Source organism: Sciurus vulgaris (assembly GCF_902686455.1).
Source record: "Sciurus vulgaris genome assembly, chromosome: 7".
In the NCBI taxonomy this organism is placed as follows: Eukaryota; Metazoa; Chordata; class Mammalia; order Rodentia; family Sciuridae; genus Sciurus; species Sciurus vulgaris.
Window position 1 is genome coordinate 99603085 of NC_136467.1, and position 20380 is coordinate 99623464.

The 20380-nt window shown below is 35.3% G+C and overlaps 1 protein-coding gene and 1 long non-coding RNA gene across 11 annotated transcripts in view; one reads left to right on the top strand and one right to left on the bottom strand.

The window, feature by feature from the left end:
* KHDRBS2 (KH RNA binding domain containing, signal transduction associated 2) overlaps positions 1 to 20380 on the top strand; it is a 577654-nt gene that overhangs the window by 543705 nt on the left and 13569 nt on the right. For 5 of the 10 annotated variants that reach the window (XR_013764977.1, XR_013764978.1, XR_013764979.1 and 2 more), the window contains exons 9-10: positions 14584 to 14757; positions 16719 to 16777. Coding sequence is in view for 3 of the 10 variants with exons in the window: in XM_079146740.1 (XP_079002866.1) it covers positions 14584 to 14681 (98 nt within the window). In the remaining 7 variants the exon portion in view is untranslated. Of the gene's footprint in view, positions 1 to 14583; positions 15384 to 16036; positions 16149 to 16718; positions 16778 to 16805; positions 19694 to 19876; positions 20347 to 20380 lie in introns of those variants that run through there. The other 5 variants (XR_013764982.1, XR_013764976.1, XM_079146741.1 and 2 more) reach the window with 5 other exon arrangements.
* LOC306665335 overlaps positions 1 to 20380 on the bottom strand; it is an 811245-nt gene that overhangs the window by 530364 nt on the left and 260501 nt on the right. The window lies entirely within an intron of this gene.

Below are 20380 nucleotides of genomic sequence, written 5' to 3' on the forward strand. Positions count from 1 at the left end.
TATGATCTTAATGTATAATACCTATCCTTTGATAATTATATTTATATTTTCTCTCATGATTATAAGGTCAAATTATTCTTGAAATCCGGTTCCCCTGTCATTAGTTCCTTCTCATGACTAACTGAAAAAGATGAAAATCTGTGCTAAGCATTTGCATTTTTGAAGGTAACATACAATTTATTCATAGACCACTTTTATAACACAGTATTTTGTAAGCAAACATTATATTATAGAACCTGCATTTTAAATCTATTTTTTAAAAGCTGTAAGTTTAAGTAATGGAAAATATAATTTACTTCTTTTTTGAATAATTGTGCATTGAACAGTTAAATTTCAAACTTGACTTTCTCTAAAATTTACTCAACAGACTCCACAAAAAAATTATAGTCCACATGCATCTAACAACTCTTGTTGAGACAATAAAATAAACCACAGGAAAGTTATTTTATAACTTTCTTTCTGCTGAGTTAATGGTACAATCATTTTAGCTAAGGAGGAAAAGAAAGTTACTGACTTATTGTCAGAATCTTGCATTGAACAGGTAATGTACAATAAAATATATTCAATATAATATAGGTTTATATCTAGAATTTAAAAAAATCATTGTTTTTAAAATGAAAAATATAAAGCTGGGAAAAAATTTTCTTGTGCCCATAGAAGTACCAGCTAAGCAAATATATAACCCAGGGAATATGCCATCTCAGTGGGTCTGTACAGTATTTCCAGCATTTGAGAAAATTTTTGTATTTATTAAAAGAAGACATGAATTAAAGGAGATAAGATTAAGATACATTATTATAAAGTAAATGTGCTATATTTTATTTATTAAATATGACATAATTTATTGAAGAATGACTCCGTGAGAATTGGTTGTATATGCACATGCAAAAAAACACTCATACACCCACCTACAAAAATATGGACTGTTGAAACATTATGTCTCTTGGATAGGTCTTATAATTAGTGATGATTTTTAACCATTGTCTCTTTATGTTGAACAAATGACTTATCCATACTGGGTCCTTGTTAAACTTCTCATTTTATAACAATATGTGTCAGAAAACAACAACAATAAGTAGAACAGGTCAGTCTCTCTGGTCTCACTGATCGCAGTAAGAACTCAGAAGTCCCTTCCTGCTCAGGTGAGTGCAGCATCAGCCAGTAGATAAATACCTCATTGGATTTCTGGCACCTAGAATTTTTGGTAGTGATGGTTCAGTCAAAGATAAAGGATCAAGATTCCCATTGCTGAGAAGATTTGAGAAAGCAAATAAAGAAACCGAAAGATCCCATAGTTAGGCCATACTTCACAGTTAAGGGTATAGTTCTTGACAAAATTTCTCTTACAATTACTGGGATTATTTTGTTCTTCTTTTTAATGCTGAAAAGGTAAAACCAGAACCAGACAAAGAGGAACATGTAGAAGAAAAGCAAAGTCTTATGGGGAGGAGTCCCAAACTTGAAGTTTCCATCATCTGGTCTGAATTCTCTTATTAACAATAAGTCAAGTATAGCCCACCACAGAAGGTCAGAGAAGCCTCAGTGTTCAGGATTCCATTAAGATTTTAATATGTGGATGTACTAGACTGAAGCATCTCAATACCTAGCCTCCTCCCCTCTTCAGTTGGACTGATAGCACATGGACCAATGCTAACACCCTCCATGATGGTTATGCTGGCAAGACCTGCCCCCTATTGAGTCATTTTGTCAAGCATAAACTCTCAGAGTGTGGCCAAGGGACTTGCCATGAATAACAAAGTCACTCCAATCACCTGGAAAATTTTCATGATTTAGAGGCTGCCTCTCAGTAACCAGGAACAAAAAGTAGCTAAACTACAAGGAGTGAGAGCCACTTATCAATCTGGGAATGCAGGCAGAGGCACTTTGGGCAAAACCAAAAGCAGTCAGAGAAGGTCATGCAGCTGGATTTACACTGTGTGGAGCTTCAAATCCAATGTTATTCTAACTGCCATACTTTATGCTGATCTGTGACTACACACTGGGCTGCTATCTGATCCCATAGAGAAATGAGGCATGAAGGCGGAGTGAAACCATCAGCAACTGCAGATTAGTCTCCATGTCTATATTAGGTTGACAAGCCTACCTTCTTCCCTGAATGGAAAAAAGTGTTGGAATTCTTCCAGAAGAGAATTACAACATATTACTTTATATCATCATTTTTATTCTTTTTTATTATTTCCCCTATCCTTATGTACATTTCAAAACTTCCATGGCTAAATTCCTCAGGCTTTTGAGTGATTCAGAATTTTATTTCAAAATAATGAAAGAATTTCGTAGACTCAAGGCAGACAAGCTTCTATGGTTTTCAATTATCATTCACCAGTTTTTTATCTACCTTTTATTTTGGAAATCCTTCTTCAGTGGACTTCTTTGTCTCCTTTCCATTGAGATGAACTCTTTACTCCAAAGTAAGAAGATAGACACATACTTGTTTAACAATATTCAGAATCACTAGCCCGCCTATATTTTTGTACAGCTGTTCAGCAGAGTCAAGGACAAATGTTTACATTTTAGCCATTTGAGTATTTTGCCAGTAAGTAAGAGTAATTTTTATTGGTACAAAGTGTTTATTTAGAATGATGGGTTTCATTGTGGCATATTCATATTCATATTAGAAATAAAATGCTACAGATTGAGTCAACTTGTTATTAAATACAGTAATATATAAAATGTATAAAGTAGAGACTAAAACAGCAGATAATTTTTAAAAAACCACCACAACCAAGGGGGTTGAATTATAGTGATTTTCCTAACATTTCAAATCATAATGGCCTCATGTGGGAACACGGTAGACTGTAAAAGTCACCCATTAACAAATTAACTATCAGTTTTTAGAGTAGCCTTAAGCTTATTAGGCTTCTTTGCCTTCTTGATATTCACACAGAGATAGCAGTGAATGAAACCACCCAAAATTATGTACAGAAGATAAAATTGTGAAAACATGTTATAATATGGTATACATGGAGTACACTGAAGTATTAAGCAAGGGTAAGTATAAAAATAGAAAAAAAAAAAAAAAAAAACACTTTAAAAAAGAAAAATAACCCAAAGATTTTCTCAACTACACTGAATACTAGAAAAGGATTTAATTATTAGGTGACAAAATTCAGCTATATCCACAGATCTACATTCCAATGAGTATCATTAAAATTAATTTAAAAAGTACCATGTACCCATTTGTTGAATCACAGATGTATTTGGGGACTAAATGCTCAAATGGTTATAATTTACTTTATTATGAATTACTCATTTATTTATGAAATGTCTTTCTGAATTTACTCATTTATATCTTCAAAATAATCCATATTTTAAATTCTTATTTATTGTTTTTTTTATTTTACTTTAGATTTGGAAGTTATTACTTGCTTCATGGTCCAGGTAGCCAAGTAGAAACATGTACCTTCATTAGTTACTTAGGGACTTCACCTAGGCATTTAATCAAAGCCTAAAATGGATTTGACTGCTTTTGAGGAAATTTTGGTCTTTAGGACAAGTTCGCCAGCTGCGCATAGATGTTCTTGAAAGTACCAAAAGTCCAGTTCTATTCCCGGTTGGTGGGGCCCCTACCAGAAATCATTATTCATAACATCAATCAAAAAATGTGAAAAAAGCAAAGCTAAACCATAAAAACTTACTAATTATTAAAATAAAACATAAGTTTTCCATTGAATATATTAGGCATTCATTTACCAAAATGTAATAGGTACCTAAAGTTTGAGTCTCCTGCATTTTAAAATTTAAACTGACTTGTTCTCCCAGTTTCTTCCCCTAATTGGGTCTGAGACCTTTCTTATGCAAAGATTACATGCCTTTCCTTTTGATAAAAATATTTTAAAATTTTAACTTACTAGTAATATTTCTTACATTTCTAGACCATAGAAATTTCTTCAATGAATGCTGTACATTATTTATACTTCAGTTACTACCAAGTCATTAACTCCAAACCTTTAAAATGAAGCCAGGGATCAGACCAGGCTGCCTTGCTAAGGAATTTAGACTTGATCCTGAGTGTGCTGCAAAAATCATGTAAACGGGCCAATGAGCGTACTTGGAACCAAGTCCCTCTGGTTAAAAGGTAGAAAAATAATATAATAAAATGCATGTAGGGAATATAAACATACATATATACATACGTATTTATACAAATGTACACACCACACACACACACACACACACACACACACATAATATGGAAACAATAAAAGATAGCAAGTAGTTCTGTTCAGAGATCAGGACTAGCCCTGGAAAAGTGTTAGTGAGGATTAAAAGAAACAGATGAGATGGATTCTACTATATTAAGGGAAAATAAGAAATAACTGGGTGATTTCTTAGATTGAATGGGCAAAGGAGAGAGGGGAACATGAAGATTCTGTGGTTTCTTGGGTAACATGATAGGTCAGAGCTTCATTCACTGCTACGGGAACCTTGGAAAGTGTAGGAAGAAGTATGGAGGAAAAGAGTTTAATTTTGGAAAAAGTTGACTTTGAGATAACTTTGTCAATGTTTCAGGGAAAGTTAAATACACATTTCAGTGACTCAGAATTGTGTGACAATTGAAATGAATTATCAGTTCATTAAAAGACTTTCAGAACCAGAATTCAAGTGCAGATCTGGCTATCAGACTCCTGAGACTACCATTCAAAATGAAGAGATCCAGGTGAGAGAAACCTATGACCTCTTTTATGCATCCAAAATGAAGATGTAAAATATTTAAATATTTTATTCAATGGTTACAAAGAGTACACCATAGGATTCTAGAATTGAAAACAATGTTTAGAAAGGCTCAGCTCTTTGTTACTCTCTAAATGAGTTATCTCAAGTGATACTTTCTTCTAGCAGAGAATATTTCATTAAATATTTGTAAGACTGATGAAAGTTGTAAATGCTTACCAGAATCCGACTGAACTTCCTGAGAGCATAACCGATGGTGAATTGAGAGTTAATGACTCTTCTTGGAATGTAATTCACTATGTTCATCTGTGGAAACAGATGCTGGCCACCCATATTTCCCCTTCAGTACTATTGTGTTACCCTCTGAATCTTAAAACAGTAAACTATGTAATTATAAATAGTGGGAATACAAATTATGCAGATGAAATGCTTGAGCCATGTGGTTCCAAAATTCCATTAATACTTTAAAATGCTCAGAGCACAACAGATAACCCTGCCTTCCACTTTGGGTGAGGGAATGTGCCTGTATTTGCATCTTAACAAATTCAGCTGCAGCAGCCCACAGGTTTGTTGACAAAATCAAAAACTACGCTCTCACTCATTCAGCTAATTAATTATTGCGGAAATCACTAATTATTATATAATCCAAGGGGAATAAAAAAAAAATTAAATCCTACTTTCTAGGGGGGGAAAAAAAGATGAAGAACCACCAGAAGTCGGGAACTTCTTTCATATAAAAGGGTTGTTGAAAAAATAATGAGGTAGTTATAAATTAAAAATTCCCATCTTCCCAACAACTAAAATTTATGAGCTATCATTTCCTCATCTTTAAAAAAAGGTCATGTTAACTCCTACCTTGGTGGAAAATTGGGAGCCTTAACTAATAATATACATGAAATGCCTCACACTGTGCTTGGGTTTTACAGGGTATAATGACACTGAGTTACAATAACAGCAAAATATCTAAACCTAGCCTACTTTCTTTGGGAATAAATAGCCTTGAAACAATCCATAAGTATACATTTGAGATATGCTTTTGAATATAATGATATCCCTTAAAAAATCAGAAATATACCTGAGACTAAAAAACTGAGTGGCTCAGAGCCAGGATGAATTTTAATCAACTATTTTGTAATGCTCTGGTATGATTCACAAACATACATAGCAGTTTGTAATGATAGAGATTAATTTAACTTTCCTGCTTTAGTGTTTTGTTTTGTTTTGTTTTTGTTTTTATTTTTGTTTTTTGTACTGGGAATTGAACTCAGAGGCAGTCAACCACTGAGCTGTATCCCCAGTCCTATTTTGTTTTTTGTTTATTGTTTTTTAAATTTAGAGACAGTGTCTCACTGAGTTAGTTGCTTAGCGTCTCCCTTTTGCTGAGACTGGCTTTGAACTTGTGATCCTCCTGCCTCAGCCTCCCGAGCTGCCCTCCTCTGTTGTGGATTTTAAAAACTTTTTCTTCTAAGACTTTTTTGCAGATTTCAGAAATACAAAGAAAGAGCTATCTAGGACTAGCAGTGTGGCATCATGGTAATAATCTCCTTGGTATCCTTTCTGAACTGAGTTCTGAAACTGATTTACTCGGAAGATGACATTTTTAAACCTACTTCCTAAAAGATAAACATTAAAAATTTGCTTTTCCAACTGGGCACAGTGGCGCATGCCTGTAATCCCAGCGACTCTGGAGACTGAGGCAGGATGATCTCAAGTTCAAAGCCAGCCTCAGCAAAAGTGAAGCACTCAGCAATCAGTGAGACCCTGTCTCTAAATAAAACACAACATAGGGCTGGGGATGTGGCTCAGTGGTCCAGTGTCCCTGAATTCAATCACAGTACCCCCCCCCCAAAATTTACTTTTCTTCTTTTTTTTAATTTTAATGTGCCAATGTTTATTTTTTAACAAGTTTGAAATATAAGCACATGTGAACCAACTAAAGATATGACATGGTATATAATACTATAAAACTATAATAATATAATGTATTGTCAGAGGCATGCTATAACAGATAAAAAGAGTATAGAGGGAAGAGTTAGTTTGTAGTGAGAAGTTCCATTGAAGAAATGGCACTTGAATGTAACAGACAAATTTAATAGGAAAAGGAGGGATGATGGGAATGGTGAGCAGGAGGTGGTGTTCCCAAGAGAGAGGAAGCAGCATTTGATATTGGTAAAGAAACTGTTGGTATGCCTTACTGTGCTCTACATGGACGCACAAAGCTGGGGTCCTGACGCGGTTAAAGGATCTAAACATAGCCAATCACTTAACCTCTCTGAGCATCGCTTTCTCAATTTAAAAAAGTAAGGTTGTTGAATTATAGCTTGTTTTTAAGTTTCTAGGACTTTCACTCTTTTGCTTTAAAGAATCTGTGGATGTTTCCTGTTTTCCATGGGAAAAAGTTCAAATACACCCCCTAATTAATGAAGGCACTTAACAATCTCACCCCAAAATGCACCTTCCAGCCACATCTCCCATCATGACTTCCTTTCTCCTTACATCCTGTAGAACTTCATAGCAATGTGTGAGCTGGATGTGGTGGCGCACGCCTGTAATCCCAGCAGCCCAGGAGGCTGAGACAGCAGGATCATGAGTTCAAAGCCAGCCTCAGCAGAAGTGAGGCACTGAGCAACTCATTGAGACCCTGTGTCTAAATAAAATACAAAATAGGGCTGGAGATGTGACTCAGTGTTTGAGTGCCCCTGGGTTCAATCCCTGTTCCCAAAAATAAATAAATAAATAGAGTACATTAAGCTTGGAAACTAACAAAAAAGTGTCAGAATTATACAAAAACACTAGTTAATACTAAATCCTAGATCTCACTTCTTTATATGGTTCATTTAACATATATGGCTGCTGCTGGTTACTTGGACACCTTGTTTCAGGCCCATCTTCCTAATTGGTTCTTCACACTTTCACCAGAATATTTTGTCTAAATTATACTAAATATTTACTTTTCCAGCTACTTAAATAATGCCAACTTTCCTATGGTTTGGCCCCTCTTTTCTATGGTTCATGTTTTTCTCAGCAACCTCCATGTTTAATGTATCTGGAACAAAGAACACAGTTTTGCAACTTTAAAAGTCATGGAGATTTTTCTTTCCCACTGTGAATGCTCCCACTGCAGAAATGAGAGTACTTTGAGAAATGCACACCACTTAATAGGCCTGATTCTGCTGAGAGCAAAGTATTTGAGATGCAGAAGCTTCTGAAACCACTAGAGTAACATTTAATGCACAAGAAGTGTTACCTGGATAATTTACACTCCTTTATCAAAGTAAAATGTTCCTCAGTGATGGTTATTAGCATGTAATAGAGATGCACTCTAGGCATTTTGTAAAACTTGACTCACAGGGTAAAAAAAATAGTCTTAATTAAATTAAAAATATCAGTAATTTTTAAATAAATATTGATATATTTTAAATACATTCAACATGACAACCTAATTGCATATAGTGCCTTCCTGAATAGTTTTGTTTTACTCATTTTGCATAATTGGTTTACAAATTCCTTTTCTGCTTAGTAGCACCATTTATTTCTATGTAGCTTACAAATATTTATTGTGCTTTTACTATGTGTCTGTCACAATAGAAGGTCTCTCTTCGCATAGATCTTAGAGTCCAGTTTGGAAACAAGGTCACATGCTACAAGGTAATATAGGAAAGCCTTTAAAGAAAATAAATTCTATTTGATAGTTTAAATGGCACCTATGTTCTTACTGAGATTGTATATTTGCTCAGAAAATCCCTTTCTTGAGATGACTAAATGTTAAGAGTTCAGTCCAAGTTCATTCGAATAATGAAAGTTAGTAGCTCCCTCCTCTGTGTTTTCCCCAGCATTTTCTTAAAATATACTTGCTTTGTAATCAACAAAATTTTGCTAGTGCTTCCCTGTGATTTCCTTAAGACTTTCTGAACTGCCCTCCTATTCAAGGCATAGTGTGGTGACTAGTACATAAGAGATCTTCAGAAAAGAAAAAAAAAAGACAGAAATATTTAATGATGCTTTGTTATTTATATAATCAATATGAATGTATTCTATATTTTGTGTACTACATTGTATCTTGAAATATGAACTGGGAAGCCAAGAAATGGTGGAAACTGAAAGAGATTCTAAAGCTCTGCTTCTCACATCCTAATTTGCATTTTCCCAAGCCACAATTCTGTAATCCATTCCAACAACCTCAATTGTGCAGATAGTTATTTAGCACTCTCTCTGAAGAGTAATTTATTTTCTCAATTCACATTCACAGTCTGGCTAGCACTTCTCATATGGCAATGATCTTGATACTGAGAGTATCTTACTTCCTTTATCATTTTACTACCTTCAGTGTGCAATTATTTTTTTAATGACATCCTAGACAACATTACAGGACTAGAAACAATTGTCCAGGAATCCAAAACTTGTAGGAAGTTCTAAAATATTTTAAATCTACCCATCTCCTAAATAGTAGAATCCCAAGAGGAAAGAAATTATAAGTGCATTCTTGGGCCTTTATAAATTTGTATTTCAGAGGAACCTCATCATGAGGGACCTTAAGAGGTCTCTTTGTATGTTTGGGTCTTTTGCATGATGAAGGTTCCATGGTTGCTTAGGTTAGAATCCCTTTGGCTTCCTAAGTTTTACTTTTCATGTCTGATAACTGCAGGAAAGAGATCCAGGAGCCTGAACATGGCTGATGAGCAAGGCAGACAGCTGATGACATTAGAAAATATTCATTGAGCCAGCACTCTCCAAGCCCAGTCTAAAGAGCCTAGCTTCACTGAGATAAACTGGATTACAGTGTGTGGCATTTGTAAATAGTGCCTATCCGATGTTAGCCAAGACACATGTGAAGAAAATTTGGCACAAAAAGAAATAAGACTTTTCTTGATCTTTGTTCACTGTTGTTATTGAGAACATGTAAACAAAAGAAAAAATCTGAACTAAGTGAAATAAACCCTTGCTAATTGTGAGCAATCTTGGAAAATCTAAAACTCCCCTTTGTCTGGTTAGGAGTACATTTGAATTTCTTGTTTGTCTGCCTAGTTACAATTGTGTAAGTTAATGGAATATCTCACTTTCCTAGCCTTGAACAAGGAGGGAAAAACATAGTATTGGTTCACATACAAATGGAGAACTACAAAAGGGGAGATTTTTGTGCAATGAAATGCAATACTTTTGCACTTTTTTGTACTGGGATTCTGTTGTGATTATTTAATTGAATTATTTAGTAAAATACTTCTGGTGCTTAGCTGAAAAACTTTTTTTTAATTTATTTTTATTGTAAACAAATAGGATACATCCTGTTTCTCTGTACATGAAGTAGAGGCATACCATTTGTGTAATCATACATTTACATAGGGTAATAGTTTTTGATTCATTCAGTTATTTTTTTCCTTCCCTCCACCCCTCCCACCTCTCTTTTCCCTCTCTAAGTCCCTCCTTCCTCCATTCTTGCCTGCCTCCCACACCCTATTATGTGTCATCATTCACTTATCAGCGAGATCATTCGTCCTTTGGTTTTTTGATATTGGCTTATCTCACTTAGCACAATATTCTCCAATTTCACCCATTTGCCTGCAAATGCCATAATTTTTTTTATTCTTTATGGCTGAGTAATATACCATTGTGTGTGTGTGTGTGTGTGTGTGTGTGTGTGTGTATGTATATATATATATACACACACATCACAGTTACTTTATCCATTCATTCATTGAAGGGCATCTAGGTTGGTTCCACTATCTGGCTATTGTGAATTGAGCAGCTACGAACATTGATGTGGCTGTATCTCTGAAGTATGCTTATTTTAAGTCCTTTGGATATAGGCCGAGGAGTGGGATATCTGGGTCAAATGGTGGTTCCATTCCAAGTTTTCTAAGGAATCTCCACACTGCTTTCCAGAGTGGCCGCACTAATTTGCAATCTCACCAGCAATGTATGAGTGTACCTTTTTTCCCACATCCTCTCCAACACCTGTTGTTGCTTGTATTCTTGATAATAGCCATTCTAATTGGGGTGAGATGGAATCTGAGGGTAGTTTTGATTTGCATTTCTCTTATTACTAGAGATGTTGAACATTTTTTCATATATCTGTTGATTGCTTGTAGATCTTCTTCTGTGAAGTGTCTGTTCATTTCCTTAGCCCATTTGTTGATTGGATTATTTGTATTCTTGGTGTAGAGTTTTTCGAGTTCTTTATATATTCTGGAAATTAGTGCTCTATCTGACGTATGAGTGGCAAAGATTTTCTCCCACTCTGTAGGCTTTCTCTTCATATTGCTGATATTTTCCTTTGCTGAGAGAAAGCTTTTTAGTTTGAATCTATCCCAGTGGTTGATTGTTGCTTTTATTTCTTATGCTATAGGAGTCCTGTTAAGTAAGTCTGATCCTAAGCCAACATATTGAAGATTTGGACCTACTTTTTCTTCTATAAGATGCAGGGTCTCTGGTCGGATTCCAAGGTCCTTGATCCATTCTGAGTTGAGTTTTGTGCAGGGTGAGAGATAGGGGTTTAGTTTCATTCTGCTGCATATGGATTTCCAGTTTTCCCAGCACCATTTGTTGAAGAAGCTATCTTTTCTCCATTGCATATTTTTGGCCCCTTTGTCTAGTATGAGAAAATTATATTTATTTGGGTTTGTGTCTTGTTCTCTATTCTGTACCATTGATCTACCTGTCTACTTTGGTACCAATACCATGCTGTTTTTGTTACTATTGCTTTGTAGTATAGTTGAAGTTCTAGTATTGCAATACCCCCTGCTTCGCTCTTCCTGCTAAGGATTGCTTTAGCTATTCTGGGTTTCTTATTTTTACAGATGAATTTCATGATTGCTTGCTCTATTTCTGTAAGGTACATTTTTGGGATTTTAATTGAAGTTGCATTGAATCTGTATAGCACTTTTGGTAGTATGGCCATTTTGACAATATTAATTCTGCCTATCCAAGAACATGGGAGATCTTTCCATCTTCGAAGGTGTTCTTTAATTTCTTTCTTTAGTTTTCTGTAGTTCTCGTTGTAGAGGTCTTTCACCTCTTTTGTTAGATTGATTCCCAAGTATTTTATATTTTTCAAGGCTATCGTGAATGGGGTCGTTTTCCTAATTCTCTTTCCAAAGATTCAACACAAATGTATAAAAATGCATTAGATTTATGAGCATTGATTTTATATCCTGCTACTTTACTGAATTCACTTATGAGTTTTAAAAGTTTTCTGGTGGAAAAACTCTTGAGTAAGAAGTCTGAGTATAACAAATGTAAAAGATCTCTAGTCATACCGCTTTTAAAGTTAATGTCAACTTTCTTCAGGTTGTTGCTGTTTTCTTTAGGTTTTCATTGGAGGAAGGTCTTTCTGAATCATAGTCCCCACATTTTATTTACTTATTCCTCCTTTGGTTCCTGCAGGTTTTCATTGCAGTCAACCCTTGCTAGATTTGCCATTTGTTCTAGGCTGCGTGGAGATAGCAGTGAACAGTCACATTCCCTACAGTTAGGAAAGAAAGAGTTTCAGCTCATCAATTAGCTGCCCCAGAGCATTCACTGAAATCAAGTGAAGCCAGGCCAATGAGTTATTAAACACTTAGGTCCTCTGAGTCAGTCCCAGGTTTAAGCCAGTTTAAAATTCTAAAAATTTCTTGGGGTGGGATGTGGCAGGCATTTCTGTCCTCTGCTTATGGGTGTTCAGCTATTGTGCAAGAATGTTTACCAGGAACTTTGGGGATCTGAGAAAGGGCTCAGGATTTGTGTTTCTGAGGTATACTTGAAATGTTTATCATGTCAAACTCTGACCCCCACCCCCCACCCCGCCAAGAGTACAACTCCTGAATCTCTAACATTACAACAGTCAGCAAGGAGCATTACATTCCTTTTGTTACAAATAATAATGATAATAAATGGGGAATAGATTTTAGCATGGAAGATAAGAATATTAGCATATTCTCTAGTATCTCACAGAAATGGAGTAAACACTCATTTTACAGAAGTACTTTCAAGCTTGCCAGCGAAGTGTGCTTTCCTTTCTTGTATACCAAGGACATTTTTATTCCAATGAAGTAACACATGGAATTCTCCTCCAAAATGTCAATGTTGAGAAATCAGGCAGCTTGGCAGTAAATTCCTATCCTCAAGAGAGCATATCAGAAAGATCAATGTCTACATTCTCCCTCCAGAAAAGATAACATGGACTAGAGCAGGTGTGTGCAAACCTTTTCTCTAAAAGCCTATAATATAAATATTTGAAGCTATGCAGGCTGTATAATCTCTGTCACAATGACTCAACTCTACCTTTCCACCACAAAACACCCACAGACATTATTATATAAATAAAAATGCCTGTGCTCCAATAAAAATTTGTTTATATCTGGCATCTGGGCAAATCTGGCTCACATATCATAGTTGATTTAGGTAAACATGTATCCTGAGCAATGGCAACATTTCTCCTATTTATTTTCTCCTATTATACATCCTGTCACATTCTGAAATAAACATAAGTATGTACCTTAAGCCATGGAAAAGATAATTCTTCATTTATCATTAGTTATCATTTGTGATAAAGTCTTAATACAGAATATCCTCAGAAACCTAGTATGTATCCACTAAATTAGCTTTTCCAACATTGATAAACTTGTCATTATTTTTCTACATTGTAATTTATTTCCCTTTGCTTATAGTGAGTACAATTTAAATTTTTCTCATCTCTTTTATCAATCTTTTTGAAGAAATTCTTAGGAGCATTTGAACGCTCCAGAGAAAATGCCCTGTATCAGTTGTCCTTGATCTTTTGGGATTTTTCATTTGATATTTCCCTTCTTTCCATTCTTTGTATCAGCTATCAGTGCCAATGTATCTCTATCTTTCTAGTAATCTCATTCTTTATGTCCACACTTCATTCCACCAAAGATTTGTGCATAAAATCTGTTCACTGTGGAGAACTGATTAAAAGATGGCAGACAGTCTAGCTTTTGGAATATCATAAATGTCACCATGAATTTGATATTAAGCTCCTTTGGATGAGGCCCAGAATCCTTTTCCAGGGACAGAGACCTTACAATAGCTGTTTTCCATTATACACAAAATCTTGGTTGTTTCTTGGTTTTGGGCTATGTTCCATAACATTGAAGATAATGGAAATGCATTTAACAGACAAATGAGTTTTACTGGTGTATTCAGCACCTTAGTATTTTCTGAGTTCTTTACAGAAAGAACTTGGAAAAATTGATGTGAGAATTCTTTTCTTTACTTATTTTTGTACTTAAAATTTGCTCGGCACCATATCCTGCTCATCTTTCACTTTGTTTAGTACAGTTTAGCACAATGAATCTCAGTCCTGAATCACCTAAGAATCGCCTGGGAAGCAGTTGAAAAATACCAACCTGTAGATTTTACCCTGAAGAGTTTGCTAATCAGGTAGCTTATGAGACAGAGAGTAGGCATTAGTTATTTGGGGTTTTGTTTGTATAAGATTCTTAGGTGATTTTCAGGTTAATCAAGGCCTAAAAGTCATTTCTTCACTATAACCAATTTCTTTTTGAAGTCTGTATTAGAGGCTAAGTGAGGAGTGGATTGCACTGATACTCCTCTTTCTATTTTGCAGCCTTAAAATCTAACACATAATAAATGTTTAGTTATCCAAGGACTTTAGCTTCCCGTCTGTGAAAAAAAAAGCTATGAAAGTTTAATTCCAAGTGGAAAAAATATATGATTAATATTTTAAAATAATCTCTATATAAAATTTTATATATATGTATACCTATGTATATACATATATAAAATATTACCATGTACAAAAAGTAAGGCTTTAGTTTTTAGTGCTGAGACTTTTTAATTTCTTTTTCTTGGTTTTCTATTGTGTCTTAAATTACTTTTTTTGGTAACTGTGAAGTCATGTGCATGTTACTGTCTTTCTCTTGTTCATAGCACCAGAAGAATGGGCCACGACCCGCTCCAGCTTAAAGGCACCACCGCCAAGGTCAGCCAGAGGGGGATACAGGGAACACCCCTATGGTAGATATTGAAGGTCCTTCTCACCTGTGACCTCACCTCAAAGACAATTCATAGCCTGTGGTCTCCACATAAACAGCAACAAGACAAGTAATAGTCCTTTTTTGTTTGTTTTTTCTATTCTAGGGATAACTGCTCATAATTATGCCCATATATTTCTTGTATTTCCCTCTATACTGTTGTCGTGGCATTGACACTAGCATTATTTTACAAAATGAACTGAAAAAGATATTGGCAAGCATAGTTTATAAACCATTCAGTAGGATGATATTCTCTTGGTTGTTTTTCATTGTTGTGTGTAATTTTTTTTTTTTTCTTTTTTCTTTTTTCTTTTTTTTTTTTTTTTTTTTTTCTTTTAAGAAAGAGCATGAATCTGTTGACAGATTTTGAGTCTCAACCAACTAGCAGAAATTTTGTTTAGGGTTGCTAAAAGACTGTAATATGATTTTTGAACTAGCTGATAATAAAGTTGTAGATAAGATGTTTTAACCTGTCTTTTAATATCTGTTAGTTAGATGAAGATGTTCGATATTAAGTTTGTAAATTTAATTTTAAATGCTGTTTTAATGGGGTTGAAAACAAGCAGCTACTGTATGTATGTAGCTAACTGAATTTGTTCAGTGTTTTAACCTGTATTTGTTAAAAAAGAAAAAAAAAACACACATAAAGTTCCATGTGTAAGCTTCTCTAAATAGGAAACCACAATTTGTCAAATATGTTTGCCATAATTTGTCAATAAAGCTGAAAACTTTTGTAAAAACTAAATTTGGAATTACTTGTTTTCTAGCTTTAAATGCCTGGTTTATTTCTTCTTCAAGAGATGCCTAAAATGTTTTCTATTTAAAAATTACAAAAATGAACCCAAGCCTGTTTTAAGATATTTGTGTAATACTTAAAAATGTATTAATAACTTATGGTTGTTAAATAATTTAAAAGTTAACAAACTAAACTGTTACATGAATCATGGTTAGTAAACACTAATGTATAACATGTTAATGGAAAAAACTGGATTTAGAATAATAAATGGATTTTAAACTATCCTCTAAGCTTTATCTTGCTAAACACAAATTCTGATTGACTTGTTTGCATTAGCATGTCTCTCGTGAGAAAGAGTAATGGAGTATAAAGAGGTAAGATTACCACTTACCACTGTCTAAATGCCTAGTTCTTCAACCTTTGAGTTTCCCCGCACATTAAATATCCCATCCAACATGTAAGCATTGCGTAGATTCACTTTATTGTTTTCACTCAAAGGAGTGCGTGGACTTCATTTGCGTAGTTGATAACAGTTTGTTTTGACAAACAAATCATCAGTGTCACTGGCCAGTTGTTGCTATTCAACCTCAAAAACTTTATTTGTAATTTTCAGTGCTAAATATCACCGCCCTTGAAGGCAGTTTAGAGGGCTGATATTTCTTTTGAGACTATCAGACTTGATGGCTGATGATTATTAAGGAAATATGTCGCAGGACTCAAAGGATGACTAAACGTTAAACAGGTAACACTAATAGTAACTCTGTAATTTTGCATATGCAACAGTAATGTTAAATATTCTCAGTTATTAAGTTCCTGATAGTTAAAAAAGTAAACCTACAAAAACATAACAAATAGGTCTATAGGCTATTAAAACAACTAATTAACATTAACTAGAGGCACCAAAATTATTTTACAATATATAACCCTCAAGGTAATAAACAGAACTAAAATTAACAATAATAGTAATGCAACTCTTGCTAACATCAAACGTAAGCTAAATTTTGATGGAAAAAAATAAAGCGAAAGACTTGATGGTAGGGATGAATGCCAAAACCGTTGATCTTTTCAATATAGTTTTTTTGTTTATGGTGGCTTTTTGTCGATGTGATTGGTTTACTTTTTTGCTGCTAACCAGCTTAGGCATATCGCTGTTCAGTTTTTGCAGCTGGAGTTGCATGCTAATAGTTTTATGAAGTGTGTGTTTGTCGTCAATTAAAATTGTAAATATTTGCCTTTCACAAAATGTGGTCGAGTAATATTTAATTTTCTTTTTCTATTCTTTCTCACTCTTCCAGGTAGCCACAAGCAAAGAACACATAATTGAATAGCAATGTGATGGGCTAACAGGATGGAGGTAAGCTTATTTTTTGTCTGTTTTGAAGTCCACAGACTTTGGTAGCATGGCAGCATACTGCAACATGAAGCTGTAGCAGTGCATTAAAACACCAAATGCCACTTGTTGAAAGACTGAAGGAGCATAGACTGCTGTCAGGGAACTGGGTTCTCTTATCTTTGAAATAAAGATCCCATTTGGTTTTTACCTGGCAAGGCTTTCTGAGTTTATTCAAAACTCATCAAATGAAATGCGAATTATTGGTTAATCGTCAGCCCATTTCTTCACTATGAACTGCTCTCCTATATTGTGCCCTCCTTAATCATCCTAAAAGAGAATTAAAACTTTCGCTCTGCAGATAAAAGAGAAGGAAATCACAATCATTGGCTAAGATAAAGGGAAGAGAAAGGGTGCCCCCATGACTACATTCTGTCAGGAGAGTCAACCAGAATGTCTACATATCATCCTATTCCCCCATTGGCCCACTGGATTGAGCAACACACTCTTTGCTTCTCATCTACCATTCTATTTGATTTAGCAAATAGTTACTGAGTACCAAATGCTATTGGAAATTGAGACTTGATTTCTGTACACAAGGAGCTGTAAACTTCAATCAACCAACTTCTGAATGAAAATGGTCCAAGGACAGTTCAGACATCCTCAGTCTGGCCTGATGCTAAGAGAACCGAAATGACTGATGCAGTGTTTGAAACAAGGTTTAAAACTCCAGTTTTCTCCCTCTGGGTCTGGTCCTTCTTTTGCTACACAAATATCCATAATCCATGTCAGCCTTAAAGAAGCACTGAAGAGAACTATGGAGAGCCTGGAGATTCCTAGTGATGGGGGAAGGATGGAGTCTGAGAGAGCTATTAAGGGTGATTGGAAGGAAAGTTGTAAGTTGCCCATTTCACAATGAGGAGGGAAGTTCTCCTGGGAAGGGACTACGTGGAGAAATTCAGGAAGCATTTGACAGGAGAGCAGAAGGTCAGTGAGCATGGAGGGTCCCCTTCATGAGGTGCACTGAGAAAGCACACCTGGAACCGCAGGTTCAAGTCAGGTTCTGATTGTGCTAAGTGTGAAATTGTTCAGATTCTATGCGAGATAAGTAAGGGGAAGCTACTGTAGATTTACAGAAAAGAATGAGAGCTATTCAGAGGAAAAGTATTCCAAGCAGACAAGGTAAACCTTTTATCTAGTCACTTTCATAATTACTAGCCACCTCCTCATCTGAGCTTCAATCGAAGGTCCTCTATCTGCAGAATCAAAGATCTAAAGTTCCAGAGAAAGAAAATTTGAAATTTTATTTATCAATAATATTCTAAATCTAATCTTACTACTTAAAAAGTTCCTGTTTTTATAAAGCAAAGGGAAAAAGAATCTTTAGTTCAGGTATACTGCCTATTATTTATTCTCTTTAACCAATAGTTTTGATTTGATAAAGTGAAAGAAAACCCTGTCTTAGTTTTTACTCTTCTGATATATTAGTCTGTTTTTCATTGTTGTTCATTGTAATTATTTGATTTTTGCTGTGGTCTTATAACCCCATGGCTCTCTTACTGTTTGGAGTAGATCTTTGTATGCATTAACTCATGGCAGGGTCATCACAGCAGAAACACCAATGCTGAGCAAGACAAGAGAACATTGTTTTTAAAGCTCAAAAGATAAGGATTTTTAGTTTCAAACACTTGCATATTGAGGAACACAAGCCTGATGGACTTTGGATGTAAAGTTTGTGTGATAAACAGTAGATTTAAAAGACTCCCATTCACCTGATTTCATTCATCTGCAAAATAAATACTACCCAGGCTGAAAAGAGAACTTAAGAGGTAACAGTATCAAAAATATTAGTGTGGCCTTGAATATGGGTCAGAAAGCATGCCATTTATTCTATAATAAACTCAGATAGGTTTGGAATCCAGAAAGGCCCTGTGTCTCAATTGGATCTTGGGGAGGCAGCAAGCCCCACAGAATTCCCTCTTACCACAGTGAGTCTGCAGACATGATTATAGAATCTTTCTCTGTCCTGGCTAGAGTAAGCAGGAGATGGTGCCCCCCTACACACCCCCACCTGCAAGAAGGCAGCAAGCGTACAGTAGCATGGGTGTGGGCCAGAGCTGATCAGGATACAGACACATCAGTGGACCCAGCAACATACCCATATGCTCCCTGCCATCAACACTTACAGAACATAAATTACACTCAGGAAGAAGACAGGTAGAAAAATAAGTTCCTGAGTGGACAGAGGAATTCCTGATCTAAATTAATCAGAACCAACTAAAATCATTTATATTTCCTGTCTTCTATCTGGCATAATGGGGACTTGAATTTGAGATGAAGATGTGGTACAGAAAAAATAAAATCATGTATACGTAGCAGAGTCATGTACTCTAGAAGTTACCTGAATCTTAAAATAATAAATGAATACATGAGTTCCTCTGGCACTAGGGAATGAGGATTTTCCTAAATGAGAATGGAAAACATTCAACAAGAGGTCCTAACAGGTAACACGTGCACCACCAAGAAGACACCCCCTCCTTGTCCATATCAGAAATGATGCTGCAGTCCACTTAGATCCCTCTATGACATCATGTCTGCTCTCAAATTTCAAAGTGAAGCCTCACAAAGATAGTAAACATTTTCATGTCTGACACCCACCCTCATGCAAGTGATACAAACTTGCATGGCACAGTAAAGCTTTTAAATGATGGTGCATTCTATCTAAGTGTATTTTGAAGCTTCTGTATGCATGCTCTACACATTCTTTCAAATAATGCTGTAACCCTGGTTCCTTGGCCTGGTGTAACCACTGGAAACTCACTAAAACACCAAAGGTAGTTGTCATGGGCTCTACACAAAGAACCTAGGTAGTGCTTTTAGGTCTGGTATTTAGATAATTTTCACTTTCAGTTTACTAATGAAACGAAGGCCATTTGACTTAATAATAATCAAAGCACTCACAGATTTTAAATAAAGTCAGCACAGAATGGCATGTGTAAGATTCTCAGGAATTACTTGGAAGTAAATGATTTTTAAGAAAACATGGTATTTTGAAATAACATATGCCCTTTCGAAATGTAACCTTTAACCATAGAATTTTCTATCTCCATGTCTCTTGTTCAGGTAACATAGAAGTTTGCAGGAGTTAGTTCTTTCACTTTAAAGGAAGTACAGAACAGTGATCAACAGGCTGAACTGGCACTCTAAGTTGGCTGAGTACCCAGTTTCACGTGTCTGTATGAAGGGCCTGCTACTGAAAACCTGTCCGTGTGCTGCTTAGCAGATTCCAGGAGAAGGTTTAATCTTTACTGGAAAATAAATGCAGTTAAATGATTGGAAATATATAATTGTATGATAGTTTATAAAATTGACTTATGTTTGGTATGAAGGCATAGCCTTCATCATCATCATCATCATCATCATCATCATCATCATCATAGGACCTTCTGTTTTTGAGTAGACATGCCAGGCAAGGTACTTAAAATTTCAACACAGAACTTACATGAAACACCTGTAATTATTAAAGCAAGCATGCAAAGGAAATTCAGTTAACCTCATCCTGTACAAGAAGTAATGTCACATTGCAAATGTGTAGCAAAAGCCAGCACTTAAAAGAAAGTTTGATAA